This window comes from Arachis duranensis, chromosome 5 (genome assembly GCF_000817695.3).
Source record: "Arachis duranensis cultivar V14167 chromosome 5, aradu.V14167.gnm2.J7QH, whole genome shotgun sequence".
NCBI classification, from domain to species: Eukaryota; Viridiplantae; Streptophyta; class Magnoliopsida; order Fabales; family Fabaceae; genus Arachis; species Arachis duranensis.
The window spans coordinates 81,385,440-81,410,370 of NC_029776.3; the positions used below are offsets into that span (position 1 = coordinate 81,385,440).

At 31.1% G+C, this 24,931-nt stretch overlaps 3 protein-coding genes across 15 annotated transcripts; all 3 read right to left on the reverse strand.

Moving 5' to 3' along the window:
* Positions 1 to 4,381: 4,381 nt before the first annotated feature.
* LOC127739757 (peroxidase 47) lies at positions 4,382 to 6,542 on the reverse strand. The gene is made up of 5 exons (XM_052261759.1): positions 6,242 to 6,542; positions 5,226 to 5,414; positions 4,983 to 5,145; positions 4,674 to 4,817; positions 4,382 to 4,536 (listed from the first exon to the last, which is right to left on the reverse strand). The coding sequence occupies exons 1-5, from the start codon at positions 6,488 to 6,490 to the stop codon at positions 4,382 to 4,384; spliced, it is 900 nt and encodes a 299-aa protein (XP_052117719.1). The 5' UTR covers positions 6,491 to 6,542.
* Positions 6,543 to 8,427: 1,885 nt separating this feature from the next.
* LOC107489717 (histone-lysine N-methyltransferase ASHH3) lies at positions 8,428 to 19,956 on the reverse strand. Of its 9 annotated transcripts, XM_052261983.1 has the most exons (15): positions 19,589 to 19,956; positions 17,913 to 18,096; positions 17,638 to 17,767; positions 17,290 to 17,398; positions 17,077 to 17,176; positions 16,454 to 16,532; positions 16,145 to 16,346; positions 15,997 to 16,077; positions 15,752 to 15,860; positions 11,743 to 11,770; positions 11,467 to 11,551; positions 11,296 to 11,341; positions 11,112 to 11,223; positions 9,839 to 10,475; positions 8,428 to 8,886 (listed from the first exon to the last, which is right to left on the reverse strand). In XM_052261983.1, the coding sequence occupies exons 2-13, from the start codon at positions 17,928 to 17,930 to the stop codon at positions 11,137 to 11,139; spliced, it is 1,074 nt and encodes a 357-aa protein (XP_052117943.1). In that variant the 5' UTR covers positions 17,931 to 18,096; positions 19,589 to 19,956; the 3' UTR covers positions 8,428 to 8,886; positions 9,839 to 10,475; positions 11,112 to 11,136. The 9 variants fall into 9 exon arrangements, with proteins under 9 accessions (XP_052117943.1, XP_052117946.1, XP_052117945.1 ...); XM_052261986.1 differs by lacking the exon at positions 19,589 to 19,956 and having other exon boundaries at positions 15,752 to 15,857; positions 16,175 to 16,346; positions 17,913 to 18,054; XM_052261985.1 differs by lacking the exon at positions 19,589 to 19,956 and having other exon boundaries at positions 16,175 to 16,346; positions 17,913 to 18,054.
* LOC107489746 (uncharacterized) lies at positions 17,639 to 23,916 on the reverse strand. 5 transcript variants are annotated; one of them, XR_008009477.1, is made up of 9 exons: positions 23,643 to 23,889; positions 23,496 to 23,556; positions 22,857 to 22,895; positions 22,135 to 22,247; positions 21,719 to 21,947; positions 21,567 to 21,613; positions 21,263 to 21,356; positions 19,965 to 20,086; positions 17,639 to 17,767 (listed from the first exon to the last, which is right to left on the reverse strand). XR_008009477.1 is itself a non-coding variant. In XM_052261993.1 (8 exons), the coding sequence occupies exons 1-7, from the start codon at positions 23,751 to 23,753 to the stop codon at positions 19,982 to 19,984; spliced, it is 705 nt and encodes a 234-aa protein (XP_052117953.1). In that variant the 5' UTR covers positions 23,754 to 23,916; the 3' UTR covers positions 17,639 to 17,767; positions 19,965 to 19,981. The 5 variants fall into 5 exon arrangements, 3 of the variants coding, with proteins under 3 accessions (XP_052117953.1, XP_052117952.1, XP_015965989.2); XR_008009476.1 differs by lacking the exon at positions 17,639 to 17,767 and adding an exon at positions 18,668 to 18,797; XM_052261993.1 differs by lacking the exon at positions 21,263 to 21,356 and having other exon boundaries at positions 23,643 to 23,916.
* Positions 23,917 to 24,931: the final 1,015 nt, after the last annotated feature.

Genomic DNA, 24,931 nt, shown 5'->3' on the forward strand with positions numbered 1-24,931 from the left:
AAGTTTTTTTTTTACAAATAAGAACATCATAAATAAATTTATTTATAAATTATTGTTAAAACTTTAAAGGTCTAATTTTTATTCGATTTAAATTCGATATAATTGTGGTTTAAAAATATTTAAGTTTCATCATGTCTAAGATCGAGTTATAATCTAAAAATTAAAGTCGATATATATTTAGAACTGGATATATATTAGGACAAACCCAATTTTAATTGGCCCATGTCCAGTCCTATCTATTAGGGGTGTAGCACATATTTCAATTAAATCCAGTCTTAATTAAAACTGAGGACAATTTACCTAATTAAATAAATTGTGTGAATCGTTTACCTGTATACACAAAATAGAAATTTCTTACGTGCATGTGCAATTTTATTTTTATGTAAACCGTGAAAATCTACCACAGTTTCTAGTTTCAATGTAAACCGTTGGAGGCTAAAAGGGTTTATGGTTAGAAGAGATTGGGCATAATCCGTGGCTACCTACCACAGATTAGAAAGAAAAAAACTTAGGCATAAACCGTGGTTGCTTCCTACTGTTTATGAAGAGGAGGTCTTGAACGTAAACCATTATTCCAACTCTCATTTTTGTTTATCACTTTGATCCATAATTACTATTGTGTTAATTTTCGAGTTATTAAAAATTTGCTATAGGAATTTTTTTTCTTCTTTGATTTAGATATCTAGATGTATACCTATTATATAGATCTTTATTATTTTTCAGACTTACTTGTTAAGTCATATTTTATTACTTTCAGACAAAATTTAAGATATCAAATATTCATATTTTTTGTTAATCAAATTATAAAATTTGCCAACAATTATAAAAAAATAATATCAAATATTTTATATCTTTTTAAAAGAGTAATATTATATGGACACTACTATTTTAGCTACTATTAACATGTACAATTGAATATAAAAATATTATATTGTTGTTGAATATCTTTCCTATTCTTAACACTTATTTATAATAATTCTTAATATTTCTCTAGATCTAATATGTCAACTTCTATGTCTCTAATTAATAAAATTATTAAAATTTTCTTAAAATTTTATTTAATTTCAAAACAAAATTGTAATTTTGTATTTTTTATTTTTTTCTAATATTTTTAGGAAATTAATTTTTATGTTTTTTAAATTATAAATTTGAGATAAAAAATAAAAGTTTTAATAAATAAAAAATTATTAATAAATAAAAATAAAAATAAAAATTTTATAAGTTATTTATTTTTTATTGTATAGAATAATAAAATTTAAATTAATTTAAGTATAATACTAAAATTATTATATTGTTATTATATGTAACAATTAAGATAAAAATTTATAAATATTTATAAATTTATTTATTTTTTTAATTTTATTTAATTTGAAGCAGATATAAAAATTTAAATTTAAAGAACTATTTTTTTTGTATAATTTTAATTGCTAATTTTTTTAATTTTATATTTAATATGTTAAATCATATTTTGTTTCATTATTTTTTAAAAAATTTTCATTTTTATTTTTATTATTTTTTACTATTCTCCATACACATATTTATCATTATTTTTTTAATTAAGTAAAATAAAAATAAGTAAAGAATACTACATGTACTCCATAGAACAGAGAAAAAGACAACATGAGTAGAAGTTATATGTAGAATAAAAAAAAGTAACTTTACAAAGAATACAAAAAAAATTAACTAATAATTACATTTTTGACCAAATTTTAAGACGACAATTATATTAAACACTATTTATCAATAAGATTAAGGTGGAAAAATGGAAATTGGATACCAAATTCTCCTATTCACTTTTATATATTGTTATAGATTGTTATTGTTAGTAGAATTATTCCTGTTGGTATTGTTGTTATTTCTATTGTGACAATAATCTCTTCACCAACTTGAATCTCACTCACATATATATAGAATTTCTCTTCTCATAAACCGTTGCAGCTATGCCTACTCAAACTCCTTCATAAACCGTTGTTGCTTACCATGTTTTTGGTGCATTTGCCTCTCTTAGTAAACCGTGATAGCTTGCCACGGTTTATGATACATTCCATTCACAAGTAAACCGTGTCTAGTAGCCACGGTTTATGTAATAAATTGAAATCGTGGTTGACTCTAACGATTTACATAAACATAAAAATGCACATGCAGATAAGAAGTTTCTATTTTGTGTATATAAGTTAAGGATTCACTCAATTTATTTAATTAGGTAAATTGTCCTAAAACTAAATGATCTCAATAAAAAATTGGTTAAAGTTAGTCTGAGTAAATTAAATCTTACTCTTACTAAAAATAGATTAAATCTAAAGTGAGCATAAAATAAAATTTTCTTGATGAAATTCTCTCTGGAAATATTTCTGGAGTCTCTAACGGAATTATTATTAAATTTTTCTTTAATTAGATTTAGTTTTTATAAGAGATGACATTTTATGTATGTATGACTGTATGTAAACGATGATAAGTAACAATATTTTAAATAAGGGAAAGTATGAAGAGTTAATGGAATATTTATACAATGTGTATAATAGAAGTTTATGGAGTATTAGAGATAGGAAAAGTCTAGGGGACAGCAATTTTATTACATTTTGGCCAGTATGAAATCTCACACCAATCTCACACCATCAAATCATCATTGATGGCTAATTGATGGCTACTAATCACAAATGTTGCTAGTCCCCTAGCATTGCTCTTAGAGATATAATCATTAGTGTTACCTTTTTTCATCAGTTAAAACTTTTGAGATGAGTGGTATCATGACATGGTATTAGAGCGTTAGATCTGAAAGGTTGTATATTATCTCAATATTCATTTTATCAATAGCTCATTGTACACATTATACAAATAATCCATTGTCTCCCGGGATCCAATAAATAATTATTAGATTCAAGCCTATTTTATTCATTTAAAACAATATATTATAATATTTTTAATGAATTTATGTATACCAAAGAAGTTATTTTAATGTTTCATGACACTTATTCTATTGACTTAAATTATTGTTAATTTTATTTTTGTAGCAAATTTAAAATATATGTTAGTTAAAAATATTGATATATTAATGTTTTAGTATATTTGGATAGATATTATATGTAGGTCAAATTTTGAAAATACCAGAAATTTTAAAATGAAAAAGATTTAATCCGAATTTTGCTTTCAAAATATGAAAATCATTATTACTTGAAGGTTGTTAAGATTCGTAAATTGAAAATTAATAGTTGAATATATTATGGAGAGGATACTCCCATAAAAATGCTCTAAACATCTTTTTTTTAAATTGTTGATATATTACATTTTAATTGATTGTATTTAAAAAATCGATTAATAAATTATTCTTTAAATTCGATTTTAAAATCCAATTTGACTCTGTTCAGTTTACATAAACCGAACCAGGTCATGCTTAATTTTTAAAAAAAAATTACTTATACGACATCGTTCAGGAATCCTAAACTCTACCTTCTCCTCGCTCAACGTCAGTCTTCACTGAAGCTCTCGAGCTCTCTCATCTCTCTCGCTCGCACCCAAGCTCTCTCCTTCTCTCGTCTCCGGTCTCCCTCACTGTCTCCGGACTGGCACTCAAGCTCGTCGTCGCTCTCTCGGCTCCGGTCTCTCTCACGGTCTCTGGTCTCTCACTCAATCTCGCTCGCTCGCCTTAGAAGATCCCGGGACTGGTCGTAATCGTCTCTCCCTGTCTCGTCACCGTCTCATCATATCGCATCATCACATTAACGAAGTCTAGGCCAAGTAAATATCTCTTTGAATATTGCAATGAAGATCAGATATAGTTGTGTTTGGTTTTTACAATTTACTGTGTTTGTATGCAAAGGATGCTAGTTCGCTGGGTTCCACCGTCTGAAGGGGCTATCAAACTCAACGTCGATGGAAGTTCAAGAGGAAATCCAGGAAGAGCCGGATGTGGTGGCTTGCTTAGAGATCAATATGGCAACTGCATTGCTGGATTCGTCAGTTATCTTGGTTTCGCCGGCAGCGTTGCAGCGGAACTAGTAGCTATCCGCCATGGTTTGTGGTTGGCGTGGCAGTTTGGGTACAGAAGGGTGGAATGTGAAAGTGATTGCATGGTGGCTCTCGAGATTATTCACGACAATGCCGGAGATTTCCCAGAATTCACAGACATTGTGGAAGAAATTCATCAGTTCATGCTTCTTGAGTGGGATGTCACTATCTACCATGTCATGAGAGAAGCAAATTCGTGTGCTGATTTTCTGGCAAAAGTAGGTTCTTTTTCGAGTTCTGCGTTTTCTCTTTTGAATAGGCCTCCGCCGGAACTCAATCACCTTCTTCTTGCCGACTCCAAGGGTGTTCTTTATTCTAGAGCTTAGTTGTATGAGGTTATAAAAATTGTTGAGCTCTTTCTTCATTATTCCTTGAATTATGCATGGTTGATGTACTCTTTTTCCTCTATTGGATTTTTTCCCAAGCTCCAGGGGTTTTGTCCATAGGGGTTTTTTAAGGAGGCATAACCTACATAAGCCAAGTATCCAAATAGTCGATACCAATCTTGGTGGAACAATGTACTATTCAGAACTATGTAACATATTCAATTTCAATGAAATTACAAAATTTCTGGAGAAATTATTGAATTCTATATTAACTGTTAATAATTGTCAATTATGTTCATTAGTGCTAATGTAATATTTATCAAACCATAGATATATAAATACATAGATCATATATTTGTTTTAAATAAGGCATAGCACTGCATGTTCTGGACAGTGTCTTTGCAAATTCTGAGTTCAAATTTGGATCCACTTTTGTTAGCCTGTTCTTGAAAGAAGAACACCTAGCTACTCCTATTGTGTGAGCCCCTGAAGATTCAAAACCGCAAAACATTATTAAAAATGCTTCCTTGTTGCGTAATCTCTATCAACTAATTATTAAAAATGTTTCACTTAATTATGATATTCATTTTTCATGAAGAAGCATGTATAGATAGAAATAGAAGCATAGGGACATATATGTATATTAATTACCAGAGAGAGCCACCATCTCTTGTGCTGAAAAGCCATGTTGGGCAAACATCTTGATGAGATCAGAAGCATTGAAGTTGGGAGATGGCAGATTAATGGTATCCTCAATTTTGGACCTTGTTCCATCTTTTCTTCCCTTTGGTATGTCATAAACTGGTCCCCCTGCCTGCTCATTGTGCCATTCATAATGTATATTAGTATAAAATTAATGGTAAATAGAAAAATATATAAATAGGTTGATCTTACAAAGAAAACTGCATCTCTAGCAGCTAAAGCAAGAATATCAGCACATGAAACTACTCCAGGACATTGTCTTTCAAGCTCTTCTTTGATGTCATCTATGATTTCATAGCCTCTCAAACTCAAATTTGCTGGTGAATCCTTTTCTGCTTTGTTACCCTTTGTGGAATCAATCAAAATTGATCCATCACATCCCTAGTAGCAGATCACACAACCATACATATATGTTACAATATTTATAATCTGCAATATATGTTCAATTTTATGGCAGAAAAATGGATACAACATGCATGACATTTTTTTGGTGAGTTACTTATTTACTATACCAATTGATAATAATGACACTTTTTTTTTATGCATTATTCCAATTCATATATAGATACCCTATCCACTTTAAAGTATGTAAATTTAGCTTTATGTATATAACTACATCTATTCTTATCAGTTATCACTACTTTTTTTTATTTCTGCACTCTGTCTTTCATTGTTTTAGAACATTCAAGTTCTTGTTCACTCATTCCATTCAATTCTCAAAGAAAATCAAAACATGTTAGTATATTAAGTTTCTCAATTAAAATGATAACATATGTTCGATTTTTTTTAAATATATAATTTATTGATCACTTACACTCACAAAAAAAGAAGCATGTTTGTTTTGCAGTAAAAAACCCTTCAAAAAACAATGATTTATATTAATAGGGCAATATTTCTAATTTTTATAACAAATTTGATATTTATTCCAAAAGCATTTATAATTACCAACTCAATAACGTTATTCTTCAACATTAAAAAAATGAAGAATTATAAATATTTTTAAAATAAAACGTACATTAAATATGTTTTAAGAACATGCAAGTATTTCTCTCTCACTTAATATATTACTCACAGAAACTCCAAAACAAAATCTCCGAACATGATACTGAGATCCTAACAACAAACTCAACTAAGTAATTTCGCCATACAACAACATGATCATTATTAATTACCACAAACTTAATCAAAATAGAAATGAAATTAAGAACCTGAATGAAACAATCATGGAAGTGCATTCTAAGAAGAGGAGCAGCAAGTGAAGGATCATCTTCCAATGCCCTATTGACAATGTCCTTAACAATAGATTCAACAAAAGGGCAACTAAACAAATAGTAATTCATGTTCAAACCATCTGCTCCAATTCTGAAACCACTCACTATAATTCCCATCACAACAAACACTGTCACCAAATTAGCCATCACTATCCTCAAACACTTCAATGGCCTTTTGTACACCATATTAATCAATGATACAACACAACTACTATATATATCAATATATATATATATGTGTGTGTAGCACTAAATTAAAGAACACACTTTACTTAGTGGGAAAAAGCTGGCAGAACAATACATTCATTGTAGAGTGGGGAAACTGCAATATACTTATGTGCTATATATATAATGATTGAAAATATATAAAGTAAGCACACAATTAGATCAAGATGAGATTGAAAAGGATAAAAATAAAGTAAATAAAAACAATAAATATCTGGATAGTGGTTTATCGTTTACTTTTGTTTTCTAAATTTCTTGAATCCTACGTAATCACATTGGTCAATATGAATGCTATATATGTATGTGTATATGGATGCATGGTGATTGCATGTAAGTTGACACGTAATAAGGGTGTTCACCATTCCATCACTTGAATCTACCTTGTATGTATAATTTTATTGAGTTTAGTTTTGATGTAAGTAAATAATTCTATAATTATTTAATTATAATAAAATTTATTTTGAAAATTAGTTATTTCGTTATAATTTTTTGAAATTACATATCTAATATAAGAGGTCGCATTCAATACAATCATATAAGTTTATCAAAATTTTTAGAATAATGCTGATCTGTCAGAAACTAAAATTTCATAAAATAAGTAAAATTGTTGAAATTCAGAAAATAATTGTAAATTATTTTTACAGTAGAAAAAATGAAATTGTGGAACACTAATTAAGGGTTGACAACCAAATTAATTTAATCAATTAATAGGGTTTAATCAAGTAGTACTTTGACTATGAAACCTCATATAGAGAGAGAGAGAGAGAGAGAGAGAGCATTATAGCTGGCTGCCATTCAAGTAATGTTAATGTATGTGGCATGTTATTGTTATTGTGTGAGTTAGTAAAGTGGTTCATACGCGTCTAAGTTACATGTGGGAGAGGTCTTTTATTCCGTATGTATATGTTATGAGCATCAGCATGCTACTCACTTTTTTAATTTGTATCAAATGAAATGAAATAATATGTTGAATTTATGCATAGTTATATAATCAGATTTGTTCCATTCAAGTGTATATGTAAAGGTAGGATTATATACTATTCATAACTTTGAATTAGAATATAGTTTATATATAATATATGAGTAAGGATCAAATAACGTAATTTTTTTAAAAACTAACCATTGGATTTGAAATTATACCTCATAAATCATCTTTAGGAAATTTTATATCAATTCAAGATATATACATGATAATTAACATAATATATTTATTCAAAATATAAATAAACAAGAATTTTTAATTACATGCTTATTAATGTCTATTTCCAAAAAAAATTGGTATAAATATTATTCACCATATATTATTATGATTCAAGGGTTAGATAGATACTCATAAGTTTATGGTATAATTTTTTGGCATTTTTTGAAGGTGTCTAAATTGCGATGGTAATAAAAGAAAAATGGGGAACTGCTTAATATTAACTCCAGTAAAGAGCAAATATAAAAAAAAAATTATGAATCACTTAACATTTCTCAAAATTTATTTGAACTCTAAGTGCCATTATCCAACTAGAATGTAAATTCAAAGATGGTCCCATATTCAAATCATTGGCCAACAATTGGGTCAAGGGTCATTGTCATTCAAACATATGGATGTCGCATTTAAAACCAAGAACATACGACAAATTTTAAAAAGATTATCACTTCTATCATGTGTAAACATCATAAAAATCATTTGCGCTAAAAGTCACAATTATTGTTTTAGTTTCACACTATTATTAAAGCATCAATGGATTTGTTCTTGCATTCCAAGATCAACAAATTACATGTTATCCCAAGTTTTGTACATCCAACTCATAATCCATAAATTTTGCCAAATAATGTCGCAGTGGAAACAACAAAATTTAACACTAAAAATGGATCTCCATAAATTCAACAAAAATGAATACAAAAATACATGCTAAGCACAACACTGATGTGCCTTCTCTTTATTGACATAAGCCTGCTTGCATTCACTATAGGAAACCCCCTGATATTTCATCACAAATTTTAAGATCTTTGAATCAAAGAACTAATGGATACAAAAAAGAAAGAAAAATCATAGACTTGATACAACAATTGTGCAAATCCAAGGTAAGGTTACAAGATGAATTTTCACTTTATAGTACAATCAAGATTTGCAGAGACAAAATATCTCTAGTAGTAACAACAATCTTCTAGGTTGGCGAGATACATCTTGTTCGGATGCCGGATGGAAACCAAAACAGCTTATTAATGCCTTCAATCAGAAACAATGATCTAGTCTAGGTATTAAGCTTTCTATCCGAATGAATTTTCAGAGCGTTAGCAACTCCAAGAATTATGTACATGAAATGAAAGAATAATGCCTCCATTTTCACTAGTTTTCACCTACACACCTGAAACACAGTTATAGCAATCTTAGGAGGAATTTGGCTTAAGGAATAACACACAAAGGAACACCACACATTTCCTTTTCATTTTCAGAATTTAGCAGAAATAAGTAAGGAATAATTGAAATGAACTTAATTCCCTTCACGCAAAGTTGTCAAACTCGCGAGTCTAGGTAAACTCGTAGAGTTGACCTAGACTCGACTCGTAGACTCGTACGAGTTTACCTGTTATAAATTTTTTGTAAAAAATATATATATCGTGTATAATATATATGTTTACTCAAATATACGCATTCAAACTCAACAATTTCAACATCAAAACACATAATAAATTTACATAATACTACAATTATAACAAATACTCTAAAACACACATTCAAATCCTTCACAAGTATGCATCTAGTTCAACACAAAACACATCACACAATCAAAGCTTCATATAATACAATTGAAAAAAACAACAAAGCAAAAATTAAATGTTCTAATAAACTAAAAGTCTAAAACTGAAATCCTCTAATATTTTCATCTTCCATGGCATCAACATCATCTTTACCATCTTACCTGAACCAACATTCTCAAACATTTTGTATTTTTGTCCCTGAATCAACAAATCAACAAACCAAATAATTGATGTAGCAAAGTTATCCACTTATTTTTATCCATCTCTAAATAATGATTAGAAATTATTTCAGAATTATCCACTATATTACAGAGTTTCATATTCAGTTGCAAAGTTATCCACTAAACTAAATAGTTGCAAAGTTAGTTATTATATAGTTATCCACTAACAATTACAAAGTTATCCACTATCAAAGTTGATAAATTCAGATTTGAGATTTCAGAGTTTTAGACATTCAAATTCAGTAACAAGCAACAATTGACTATAACTAACAAGTAACAACTATAACATCTACAACATGCAACAATTCAGTAACTATTTTTTTTTTTTAAAACATACCTGAATCTGAATGGCTGAATGGAGTAGGCTCAGTTGAGGAACCAAGCGTTGTTGTGCTGTGCAGGCAGACAAGAACGAATGGTGGCAGTGTACACGATGAACCAGCAGAGGACGCGACAAACGACGGCAGCGTGTTGACGGCAGAGGCTCCACGAGTCCATGAGCTTTGATGCAGAACAGAGTCAACAGTAGAGAGCAGAATGAGAGAATGAGAGTGAGAGAACGGCAGAAAGGGAGACAGTGACGAGCTGTTTGGGGAATGGCAAACGGCGGCGAGGGACGGACGACGGCAAGGGATGAACGAAACGCGAAGAGAGCTTGGAGAAGAGAGTGACTGAGTGAGTGCGGCGAGCAAAGTGAGGGATTTAGCTGTTTAGGGTTACGTTCATACGTTGCTCCCTTTCTTCCTGTTTTTTTTGTTGGGCCTAAAACGACGCCGTTTTGGCGAAAAAGACCAAACAAATCAAACTCGCTGACTCACCCGTAAACTCGTGAGTTTGACCGAGTTTATGCGAGTTTACCCGAGTCTACCCAGAAACAAGTTTGTGTCCAAGTTAACTCGATTCCACTACCTAAACTCGTACGAGTTTACGAGTTAACTCACGAGTTTGACAACAATGCCTTCACGTGCTTTTTCCTATTTATATATATAAAAATAAATGAAAATACAGAGGGATTAGCTATAGCCCTGTTTCTTGTTTCCTACAATGACAAGAAAATTATCACAGCAGGAACAATGACACTAATCGCAATTCTGTTAGCTTAGAATCCTCATCTAGAATGGAAAATACTGCTCATCAAAGCATGCATTCAGGGTGGGTTTGGTAAAATTAGCTTTCAGTAAGCATACTCTATAACAATTATGTTCGGTAAAATTGTTTTAAAAACTTCAAATGACTTTAATATACATAAAAGTAAATGTAAAGAGTAAAGCATAAATCTAGAAAATCATTAATATATAATAAGATTATGTTAGACTTGAAAAGAATAAGCTAGATTTAAAAAATATCTTCATAGGTGTTTTAAAAGCACCTATTGCTTTTAAAAACTAAAAACAAGCACATGATCTTTTTGAATTATCAAACACAATAAGCTTTACTAAACCCACCCTCAATGCGAAGAACATCCTTCAAAAGTAGCCAAGGGAGACAAATAAAAAAAAACAGCATAGTAATCAAAATCAACGCCTAAGGCGTCAATCTATCATAACAAGCACATAATCAGGAAGAAACACTACTAGTGTCACAGAGATAAATACTGAAAAAATACTAACAAGGAAGTAAGTGGTAGTGCAGCAGTCAAAAGTAATTGCACCACAAACTAGTGAGTTCCCAATCTTCTTTAGACATGTCAAAAATTTCAACACAGCCATCTTCAAACAGGATCTGCAAAAATTTATTGATACATGAGCACAACGTTGATCTAAGCTTTTAAAGCCCAACCAAAGTTTCTCTCACCAAGTGTTTTCGGGAATATTTGTTAAACCATTTAATAAGCCCAAACCTGTAACATAATAAGAACACATAAGAGTTGAAGTTGAATTCTACACATAATGTGGATAAAGTGAACTTGTTGATTAAATACACAAATATCAAAAGCATATAATTCAGAGGCAGAGTATCTAGTACCTCACATGTTCAAGGTGTTTTATCCTAATAACTTCCCCAATGCAAACTTTTAAGCTTTTTGATTGCGCAAAAACTTGAGAACTGCCTGAAATTAAAGCACAAAAGGAAAACTAAATGGATATGACAGCTAATTTTAAGCATAAATCAAATAGTATTTTAACATGTTTGGTTTAGTTTTCTGGAACCACAAAACCATGGCTTGAGGCATTCCAAAAGCTTAACTAAACATGCTATATAACTCAAATGTAATAAAGAGTAAGAAAGACACAAGCTTACCAATTTGCAAACCTCCATTCTGATATACCTTTAAAAAATTGAAAAAAGAGAGTTAACATTAGTCAACCAGGCATATCTTACTATTTGATACACATGTAGTACATAACAAATGCAATTCAAGAAATACACAAGGTTTAACATAGTAGGATACTACGACATTATGACCCATGTAGCCAACTTTGCCAATAGGATAAGACCTGATTGTTGTTGAGGCTATACTTATAGTATGATTGAATGAAATGAGGATCAGATGGAATAAGAATGAGAAGGAATTTAGAGTCTTGAAAGTTAGGTAGCACATTTCTAGTCGGAACAATTCCATCAAAATGAAGGAATGATTATTCTCTGAGAAAATGGATTGGGTAGGAGGAACTAGAAATCTACCTAATATCAGAAATAAAAACTCCCAACTCAATCATACTTTCCCTTAATGCCCTACATTTGAGTTTACCCTGAAACTTGTTATACGAGATAAGAAATGGAAAAACTTAGAAAATTATGTTTCTACCTATATGCTGTAGCGCTATATTCAGCACTACAGAGCTATAGTGCAGCTTTCCTAAAACAATGAGAATCCTGTTGCATTGTGGATTTCATGTAGCAACCATGGCGGCTGCTATTCCCTGCCACTACTGATTACACTACTGATCATTATAGGAGGTTAGAAAGGGAAAACCTTAGATAAATATGTTTCTACCTATAAGTAATATTGGTGCATGAAGGAATTTTAGATACCCATCGGTTCAGTGTTATCAAATAGCCATATCAGCGCACATTTTCTGAAAAACACAATGAGAATCTGTTGAGTTGTGGATTTCAGGTCACAGCCGTAACGACCGCTTTCTCTGTTGCCAGTCGCAGGAATGGCGACAGGATTCCTTTCGTTTTTTCTTTTAAAGAAGGGAAGATTTGTGAATTTATGTTTATTAAAAAAAACCCTACCCTTCCCTAATTAAATATGCCCTCCCTCTGCCTTTTCTGCTATGGCGACAAGCTCCACCAATTTCAGTCCGCCAGCGAGCAGCTGTACCCTCCCTGCACTATAATTCTATCTTTATTTAATTAGTGATGTATTTGATGAATTTAATTTCCTAGAATTTTTAATATATCTCTAATCTTGTTGTTCCTAATTTATGTTAGACTTTTTATTAGATTTATGTTAGACCCTATCTGCTAGTAATTACACAGCATAAGGGAAATTAGTAATTGTAAGGGGGACACATTTTGTGATGATTTCGTTGCTCAAATTACATGACGGAAATATATATATTGCCAAATTATTCTTCCTAAATTAGCAAAAAAAGATACCTCTTCAAAATGGAGATTCGGTCAGTATATGAATTTCCATCCTAGACATATAAATAAAATAACTTTTGTATGGTAAAACTTAGGTAAGAAACTCGTCCTTAGCGACAAACGTTAGGGCATACCTTTAGACTCAACAAGAGCTCATAAAGGTACTTTCATACGATCCACCTACAGGAGAATAAAAATTCAAATCTAGGGCATGACAAACTAATTTTTTAAATATTGGAAGCTTTTTAAGAAATGATGGCACCCTACAGAAACACACTCCTCTGAAAAGTGAAAACTTGATGATACATCGGGTTTGGTTCAGAAGATGACAAAAGGAAACAGGGAAAATTTACCAAAAAGGATTATTAAACAATGATTAACTCATAAGTAGTTAATAAACACTATGTGGACATCTTGACCACTATTAGTTCCTAACGCATAAATTTTTTATGCTGATGCTCGTTTGCACGAAATTGATTTCGTGAATCGATGCATAAATTGAAATTTAATGCAGGTGTGTGACTTGGTTCCCATGCGATAGTTGGCAACTATTTTTCTCTGGATTACAGTTATGCCACATCATTTGTGGAACAATTTCATGAAAAGCTTTTTGTATGATTTAGCAATGCTCATGTTTTCATCAAGAATTTCAGCTTTGTGATATTCCTAAATGTAGATAAATAAATGTGGTATAATCAATCCACTGTCCCAGCTACTTTTTAAGCCTATGGCTGCGTGAAATCTACATTTACCGTATTTAATTTGAAAGATACAGATTATAAATATCTAAGATTGTTAAATTAATTCATTATGTTTTATTTAAACAAAGTGTTCCAAGCTTTTATCTTTTGTCAAATTCACTCCTCTTTTACAAGACAAGGATTATGGACATTCCTTTCCCACATTCCAAAAAGAATTACCAAAGATGCAGAATAAATGAGTAAGCTAACATAAAGGTAAATGAACAAAAGCATTAAGCATTAAATATCAGTTGTCAATATTAAGAATCCAAATAGAATCAAGAAGTAAATAAATATAGATGAAAGCACTCAATTGATGTGTATGTCATTTTATCTCAGGCAGGCAAATAAAAGCCCCTTTAAACTAATTTACACACACAAGGTGGGGTATAGGAAGTGCCAATGAACAAACTCCTCATGATGAGGTGGTTGTTTTCATCACTAGAACCCATGACCGCCATGGCACGAGCATCAACCTTAACGCTATACATTCGACCTCTAAAAACAATATTCATATAGATTTTTGAGATTTGATCGATTTATATATTCTAAACACATTTTAGCCAGTTTTGAGGAAATTCAGAACCAAATTCAAGAATTTAAAATCCTTTCACTAATGTTCCAAACATTTTGGAACAGTCCATCCATTTAGACCAATTTTAGCTAAAAAGTAGAAATTAAAAAAACATGTTGACAAGGTCCACATCAGGTAAGGTATTTCAAGAAATTCTTAGATGCTCTCAAAGTGGGAAAAGAATTAAAAGAAAATAGCAAATAGGACTAAAATGGTTCTCTAATCCATTAAAAGTTTAACACCTCAGCTATTGTGGGTTAGTGTTTCTTATTTTTATTCCTATATCTGAGCTGTTTAACAAGGAATGGATCAGAGCTCAACTCTTTTTCTTGCTCGAAAAGGCATCTATTCTCAAGTAGTCCACCTTGGTCTTGATTTTAAGCACCATTTTTCTAACTTCCCTTGGAACAACCACGTCTCAATTTTACTGAGAAGAGTGGCTATCATGTTATATTCCCCACACCCCAATTTTTTATTTAATGAAATAGCCACTCAAGGGTAGTTACTCTCTTGTGAGGTATGTGTATCTTGTAAGTGTTTGTATTTAGAAATCCCAAACTGATGAGTTTTTCATCAACTGTTGAGATTGTGTATTTACCTTCTAAGTGCACCATGCACTTCAAAGGAGCCAAATTTATTCTGAATGTAAATGCAGCACTAACCTGCGTATATGGAAACGTATTTATACTTCTATAATAAATGTAAACACAGCATCAAAATGGAATCATGTGCCTAATGAGGGATCCATTAGTACTTCTACAATAAAAAGAAGGATCACGATAGTCTATGGGACCAGTGCCTATTGGGCTGTACAATTCTAAAATGTGAGGTGTGGCAGCACCAACCCATTGACCACAACGTGCTATCTCTGGGAATACAATCCACAGACAACTAGACTGATCTAAACGAATACATTTATACTCTTAAGATAATCAGCATCTTCATATTTTAATTAAAGAATAACAAATACAACCATCAAACATGAAAATACATTTAAGGGTATACACACATTTTTCTTTTCTCTTTACTTCAGTGGTACCTTGAAATCTTCAATGTATTTGCATTCTTCATTATACTCAATAAGTCATTGAATGGATATGTAAGCTAAAGTTACATATCCTTTGCCAGAAAAAATATATACAAGAACTAGATCTTATTCCACCAAGTGGAGTTGGCTACATAAATCAGATGACTCCAGCGTCACCAAGAAACCAAGGAAAGAATGACTTCAGAAAAAACCTATAATCATGAAATGTGAAGTAGCAACGTTCTATACATTGCAAGGCTAATTAAAAGTTGAGAGAGTTTATTCCCCTGATTCAGATCGCATTGTTTTGCAATAAAATAAAGATGACGAAATTTAAGTTTGGTTCTGTGCTTAAAGAGAAGATGAAGCCACCTGACATTTAACTGACATTTTAGGCTTTGTAGGTTGGACACCAAGCTTACGCCTGCAGGCAACAGCACCGCAGTGACATTCTTGGTCTGCGCCAAATTGGACAAACCTGCTATATTGTTAGAATCCACCATCACTAACATAGAGATATGAGTATCATTCTGGTTTCTGGAGACACCCAAACTTTCCACAGGAGTGTATACTACTAGTAATATATTAGAAATAGTGATATAGGCAAGTGCTCATACCGGTAATCGTAGGTGAGTTGTTCACCCTTTTGAATGTCTCGTGTAGCAAAAATGGCTATTCTGGTTTCACCATCTGCTATCCTTAAGATAGAAAGAAGAGAAAGTGTGTTAGACTGAGTAATTAACTTAGCTGCTAAATGTCAGATACCTAACACTAACAAAACAATTCATAGCCAACCATTTCTGCATCTCTGTATTGGGACAGCAACTATGATTGATATATCTAGATTTGTTTCCCTTATATGTGGCATCAATCACAGTATCTCGATTGATTTCACATAAGTAAAAGTTTGAATCCCCACGATGCTTCATGTTCCAAAGTCTTTCTTCACATGTTTTGTCATCAATTACTGATAAGACAGGTAATCTATAAGTGGCTTTTAAAAAACAAATAAACTATCAATAACCTTTTCTCAAAATTTTATAATGCATACAAGCGAAACTAATTGCTTATCACCTTCTCCAACATATTCTATAACAAACTCCCCAAGCTTAATATCTTCAGCAGCTACAATACCAGAGCCACATTTCTCAGTCTACAAGCAACATATTTACACAGAATGTTAAGTGCGAAAAATATGGGGGATATCCATGAACAAAAAGTTAATAAGGCAGAGGTAATTGAATGATAGAGAAGTGGCACAGATAAATAAAGGGGAGAAAATTGATTTTCCAAAGCAAAAGAAAATCCTGGAATAATTTGTAAGAAACACAGAACTCATTTCAAACATTAGGCGGACGAAGAATCGATAAAAATAATAAAACAGATAAAATGATGCAAGAAACTGAAATTATAACATTGCAAATTACCAACAAAATAATCTTGAGGAGTAAATCATCAAAACAGTATCTAAAAGACTTAGCAAACAAAAAAGAATCTGAGAATAAGTCTCCTATGGCCTCCAAAACATTACATATGTTTGACAAATTTTGATCCAACCATGAGTAAATTCAAGGCTAAATTCATGGTTGGACCATTTTGTCAAACGTCCATAATCTTTTGGAGACTATTTTTCCAACAGCAAAATCTTTCTAGTATTGCTTTCGTGGTTTACTCTCATCCTGAGCCAAAAGTTGTACCTGAACTAATTTCATCTTTTTCACCCGACGATGCTGAAATGGTTTGTTGAGACAGGAGCTCCCACATTTACAGGCTGAAGAACAGCAAGATAAAAGCACCCTATAGGGATAGAAAACAAAAGGAACAATGAGCATGGCTGCACATAATGTAATAGCATCTACAATTAAATGATAAAAGACAGCATACCCCAGGCGCCATATAAGAATACTTACCCACAGTGGCAATCAATACCACACACATTCGGAGATTCAGGTGAAGGAGTACAAGAACAGAATATGCCATCATCAAACCGTCTCTTAAACTTCTTTGAAGTATATATATCTTAGATTGGATACATAAGAACAAACAAAGGAAGCTTTTCTAAAGCAATAGGACAGCCAAAAGAAAAATAAAGATAAACAGAAAAACAAATTTAAAAGTGTAAAATACTTCAAAACAAGTATGGAAATTGTGATTTATGAACAACTTAAGATTTTAATGTTAGCTGGGTCCACAGAAAATGCCGCTTTCAACGCAAACACTGCTATTGAGAACATTTGATCAACATCTATAAAGGATACTGCGCTTTATGGATCTATACTGCACAGGTTTATTCTTGGTAAACGAATCTGGAAGCTCAAAGTCAACAGGTTCCTCAAGCTGCTTAGCCAAGTTGTTGAATACAGATCCAATCTCACTAAGGTCAGAATTCTGTTAAAAAGAAAAATCAAGGAACTCACTCAGCAGCTCAAACGCTATTCCAAAATTGCATCAAAATTAATTTCGAAGATACACACCCACATCCACAACATGTAATCTCAAAGGAATCTAAAAACTAAAGATAACATCAAGCCACCTTTTTCATCGTATGCATGAAATCTGATGAAGGACTAGATATTTCAATGTGATAGCTCCCAATCTCAGATTCTCAATAGAGGCTCCTAATTGAATATTGAAAATAATATCACAAAATCCACATACAAGACTTGTTCAATTTCTTCATATAAGACTTGTTCAATTTCTTCAATAACACGCTTTGCCTACACATGAACAATTTGTCAACTATAAGACAAAAAATTTAAGACATCAAACCTATATCTCTATTGAGGTTCCGAAATCAATAAAATCAAAATCAACATGCTCAATTGGATTTGACAGACAGAAATCAAACAGGCTGATTGATTAGTGGACAGATGGTACACTTTGCCTTTGGATTGTCAACGAAAAAAAAAAATAATTCACAATTAGGCCAAATTTGTCCCATAAAAAAGGTATAAAAATAATCCAATCTTTAATGACCTTATATAAAGTCCATACAGTGCCCTCACGTATCTCAACCATTTCAACTCACTTACTTTGAAAATATTATGACTGTTTCTTATTAACCACTTTATTCTGTTCATCCATTTAACAGTTTTGAATGCAGAAACAACTTAAGAGATGTCAGCACTGGAGGACAGTAATGTAATTTAAATATGTGGATAGGAGTAAAAAATAAAGGGGATATTGGCACATAACAGGGTTCAGTTCAAACATCGACTGAAATTTAAAAGATCAAGTCCACAACTTTCAGAAATCTTGTCAACCTCAATTCTTAACAAAACTTCTCTGTAAATATCTATTCTAATCTAGAAGAAAATCCCCAATGCACAAAGTTTCCGGCTTTCAGTGTAAGTCCTTCTGACCAATACCACTTTAATTAAGACTCCAAGAATTCCAACTTCTCTTCCCACAGTTCCTCCTGTTAAAGATATAAACCATTCATGTGTTTATCCGCTTACTAGCTTAAGCTTTTGAAATAAATAGTTTAATGATACGTCCTCCTCTTACTAAATACTTCAAATTCTTGCTAACAAAACAGCGTTCTTCGATTATTTCCAAATAATGCACTTCATTACAGCATCATGACGATGACGATGATGAAAACAACTAGAATGTGCATATCATTCCCAAATCCATAAATAAACAGCAGGTATTTTAAATTTAAAACCCCAATTCTATCACTTTCTGTCTGCATAGAACAAAAAGGACAAAAATAAAAGAGGAAACAAAGTTCTAGGATTTCTACAATGATTGAAGAAGATTTCGGAATCATACAATTTCGAAACAAAAAATTCCCATTGAATCCAATTCCAAACACCAGAAAAAACTTCACATCAAACAACAAAGAAGCGAAAGAAAAGAATTGAAAAATTTCATTTCTCTCCACCTTTGACTCATAAGTCAAAAACACTAGTGTGAGAAAACCAGTGAATAAATTATAATTATTAAAAAAAGAAAAAATAGACATACGTCGGTAAAAATCCAAAATCTCATCAAAGATTGTGCGGAATGAATTGGCTACATTGAAGAGTGAAGACACAAGCGATGGAAAAAAAATTCGAAATGTAATCTGTGAGAATCCACAAAAGGGAAATCGTCAAAGCAGAACAAAAGAAGCGCAATCACAGAGCAAAGATAGTGAAAGAGAGAGGGCAAATCGGTCACATTTGTAATAATAATCTGAAGAAGAAACACAGAGAGCAAGCAAACCTGGAAACGAAGTTGGAGTAAGAAGAAGAGAATGAATGAATGAGGCAATGAAATGGGAAAAACGGATTACGATAGAAATTTTGATATATATAGTGGCGGTAGCCGCTTATAACCAACTCAAACTGACGTCAGAATTTTCTTTTTAATATTTTCTATTCACTAATGTTATTTTGTATTAATTATTTTTCAAAAAAGGAAATTTTGAATTTTACCTGAATAACGCCACCTTAATAAAATACTCAGAAATTAAACTGTTTGTTGTTATAAGTAAATACTTAATATTTTATTGTTCAGAAAACTGTAGATTTTGAAGAAACAAAAATACCGTTGACTTTGACTTGTGAATGGAAAAACAGTGAAAAGAAGGAGAACTAACCACGTGTCACTTTCATGTCAAAGTAAACACCAGTTCTGTCTTTTTTTCGGCGGAAAATCACACGTCAGTTTCAGTTGGTTGATACACGTGTGGCAATTTCTGCTTTTCCCCAAAGTCCAATCCTAACCCCAACAAATAAAACAAAAAAATTCAAATTATTTTCATGTGAAATTAAAGATTGAGAAAGAACAACCATTAGATGATGATTTAATTAAGTTTATTAAATTATTTAATAATTTTTAAATATAGAAAATAGTTATATGTAAGTTTTTTTCAAAAAGAAAAAAAAGAAAATTATTTCATGTTAACACTGAAGATTTGGTTTATATGTATTATCACTGTAAATTTTTCTATCAAAATATCTAATAATGTATTATTAGTCGACTCCATCTAATAGGAAGACTTTCTTTCTTATATCCAATATGTATTGTTGTATTAACAAATGTGTTTTCTTTTTATTTAAATTTCAGTTTTTCATAAGTCTTCAAAATGTAATTGTACAATTGAATGACAATTAAAATGAAAACTATTTTACACTATAGTTACTTATTACTAATATAAAAATATATAGGGATAAATAAGCTTTTAGTGCCTATAAAATATCCATTTCTATTTTGGTCCCTATAAAATTTTCCTTGAGTTTGGTATGTAAAATTTAGTGTTTTTTCTTTTAATCCCTTACTACATCAGTATTTAATATAGTATTTCACAGAACAAATTAATGATGGAAAAAAACACCTTTAAATTTTACTAGACTAAAATAAAAACTATATATTTTATACAGAACACCAAAATAGGGGTATATCATAGAAACCAAAAGCTTATTTAGTTAGATATTTCATTCTAACAACATATTAAAATTAAGTTCAATGTGTAAATTTCAAGTGGCCATTCATTATAAAGGTTTTGTTAAGGATTATGGAACAACAAACGTTTGATAGAAAAAGTATTTTATAATTTTCAATGCATTTTGAATCAAATTTCATAATTATAACCTCCTAACAAGTGATATAAAGGCATTCATTAGCAAAAATCCTTTTAATAAACTCTAAGTCATTTTATTTCAATATCTGCATCTAAAATATGTGCATACAGTAGATTAATAAAGGGATTAGGGTATTAATAAAGACTTGTCCTGATTTTGTAACACAATGGAGTGAGACTCCTACTAACACAATTGGATAAAAGATGGAAATTTTAAAATTATAATTTTCAAAACCTAAACAAATTCTTGTGAACTTTTGGTACCAATCTACAAGTTAATGAAACTCTAGTGGATGTTCTTGATATATCCTTACTCTCTTCCTTCCCCATTGTTTCCACTGATTCCTCTGAGCCAAAATAGGGTCTATCTGATTCATTGTGTTTCAAAGCTTCCATTTCATTTACAGCCTAAAAATGACGAAGTTTAATTTAAAGCATGAGATACAATTAAACAAGTATCACATCTTTTCTTTTTTCTTTAGGGCGATTATTCAATCAGCGAAAGTGAAAAGTAGTTATTTTTTTACTTATTTGACAATACATGATTGAATGTGTGTGTTACTATGTAAAATATTTTTACACTAACAGTACATATAAAGTTAAATCAAGGTAGCTTACCCCATCATAGCATTGTACCGCACAATCTTTAATACCATGCAAATAATCTGAAATGATCAATTAGTGAATGTTACTAAAATTTTAGGAAGATTAAAAGAAGATATCACAAATTCAAGGGTTAACCATAGTTCATAGCAGTTGAGAATAACAACCTGAGTATGCCTTATCCTTGAATATCAGTAGACTGCGAGGCATCAATAGAACAGAGAATGGGAGGTAATCATCATCAAGCCTTTTATCTTCTCCTCCATCAGAATCTTTGCCATTAACATCTTGCGGATCTAGTTTAAATCTAGCATGAGGTGTAAAGTCCATGACGACAGGCGATCCGAGTGAAAGAATAGCTACAACTGGAAAGTAAGCTGGACCATCTTGATGTGGCTGTAGAATTTGAAAAAATAAAATAAAATAATAAAACCGGAGTACATTTGAAAAATATTAATGAACAGGAATTGCAAATTCCATAGTTAAGCATTTCCGCCAATATCTATATAGTAATGCTAGAAGGAAACAAACAGGAAGTGCAAATGAATATGGCTAGAAGCAAGCACAGAGGTGAAGGACAAACCATTATGCCTTGGTTAGGTAAGTACTCATTAATGAGAACATGATTGATTGCTGATGGAAATAGTCTTGATTCTTCTGATATCTTTTGTGTAAGATTTGTTAACCATGGAGGCACTGCAAGACAGATACAGATATACTTAAATGTTTGAAGCATATTAAAAACAAAAATATCTTAAGAAAGAGTGGTAGAAGGAGTTCAATGTTACATTTTTATTCATTAAATTAGATCCATAAGTATTATGATATATTCTCCTCATTCCATGATTAGGTCAGTTTCAAAACCAATCAGTATAGATCAACAATAACAATGGTTCAACAATCCTCATATTTGAAAGTCACCCTCACAAATTCAGACCTCACAGTGTATGCAAGACAACAACATAAGAATTCAAATTCAATCCACATCCACTTATGAAGCAACAGGTATCTAATAACATAATGTCTGAAGCAATTGCCATCAAATCAAAAAATGCTACAGGAATAAACCTACTGTTTCAGGTGTGCGACCGTTAAAGCAATATTTAAAGGTGGTAAAACCTTTAAGTGCATTGCAGGAGTTACTATACTAGTTATTTCAAGAGAAAACCGGCCTAAAATCAAATTGAAGATGGACAAGAATAACTTCTATATCATCGAGACCTTTCAGTTGCAATAGCTAGCATCATACGTAATCATGCAGACTGTAGATTTGGATTGTGGAAGGAGAGAGATTTTCCAACTTACATGGTTGAGGTAGAAGGCCCTTCTCATGGACAACGCCACCTGCCAATGAACAATATTAATGAGAAAGAAATTTTTCGTGTCATTTCTGCGGTTCTGCTAAATACTATTAATTTGATTGGCTGTATGAACGAAGCAAGAAAGAAACATCATTGACATGGGCATGTTGAAAATTTGAAATTACTTAACAAACAAGACTCCCCTTAACCCACCCAAAGGAAAAAGGGATCTAGTGAGATTTACTGTACTCATAAAACATGTTCAGTTCCTCAATTAAATTCTTTTGTATCATGTTTCACTTTCTGTCAATTCAAACATTCCGAAAATTTGAGGATTTGATAGTGCAACTCAGAATCAATTCTACACTTCGAATCAATTTTGACTATAAGTTTGGTTACTAGTTTGCAAAACCAACTCTTGCTTCTAGAATTGATTCATGCAGACTTGAAAATATCTGACCAAATATACATCACTTTACATCAAAATCAAATCTAAACTGAACCAATTCTGTCAGAAGTAATTCTAGCTAAAATCAGTTCTACAAAAGCAAAACCAAACACTCAAATGGTTTCTGCATTGACTTACAATCTACACAGTTAGCACACGGAAACCGGATATATAAAAAGTAAAAGGCCATCGTACCCCAATTCTGTAACCTCCTATTCTTCAACAACTTCCACTTTGATGCAGGGGCTCCATATATCTAATAACCATCAGAAAAACCAATTTAGAATACCCAAAACACTAAATGAACACAACAGTGAAAAGAAAAGAAATAGGAAGTGTTACATTGCTAAGAAGAAAGCTTTGTTCACTATCTGTGATGAAATCAGGTATATATATTACAGTAGGCAAAGATCCAACTTTGTAACTATCTAATTTCTCTTTCTCTTCCATCATTCTGCAAAATCAGGGTTTTAAACATTAATTTGCATTGCATTATGTAGCAAAGCATCGCAATCAACGGAACATACTAGAAGATATAACGCACTACTCTCCTTTTAACATAATCAGCTGACCTAAATTTACTTCTTTTTTTCGAATAACTGAATTGATTGGAACTTAGTTCGGAATAGAAAATTAACACTGGAAATAGTCTATAGAAGAAAAAGCTACCACTATGGGGTAATTTATTTATAATTTTTTTACTTTTTAACATTAATATTTTAATATCATTAATACAAGTATAAAATGACAATTAAGTTATATTTGGTTTGTATTTTTATTTTTCGTTTTTATTTTTAGTAATTTTTATTTTTTGAACTCTATGAAGAAAAAATAAAATCAACAGAAAATAAGATTTTATTATTATTATTTTTACTTTTTTTTCATAAAATCTAGAAAACAGAAAAAATAAAAATGAAAATAGAAAATAAAAACACAAACTAAATGTATCTTTGAATTTTCGAAAATTTTAATTTTAGATTAATTAGTCCCGAAAAAAAAGTATCAATTTAGTCATCATCACAGTAAATAGTAGACATTTTATGTTATTCTATTAATTTATTACATAAAATGTAGTATTTATATGTTTAACATGTCTATTTATAAAAAATTGGTATGTAAATAATAAATTTTAAAGCGAAACTTCACCAATTTTAATAAAATTTGTGATAAATAAAAAGTAATTGATAAATGTTATATAAATACATTTTTTTCTATACTCATGTGATAACAATAGCCATGTATCTATAGACAATTTCATCTGGTTTGACATTATCCATAGAAGGATATATATGTTTATTGTCTAAGTCAAAATCTTTAAAATTTAATTGTCAATTTACTCTTAATATAATAAATAAATTATTAAGTAGGTTATGGCTTTGATTTTTTTGATACAAATTCAAGTACAGTCGACTTCACGTGAAGTTGACAGTTGAAAATCGTTAGATAAAAATTTAGTCAAATCAGTCAAATCATCTAATGACTCTCAGTTATTAACTTCATGTGAAGTAGACTGCACTTGGGTTTCAACTGATTTTTTTAGTTAATAGTAAAAATCGTCCCTAAAAATACTCTGATCTCCATTTTCATCCCTAAAAGATAAATTTAATCAAAATCGTCCTCGAAAGATTTAA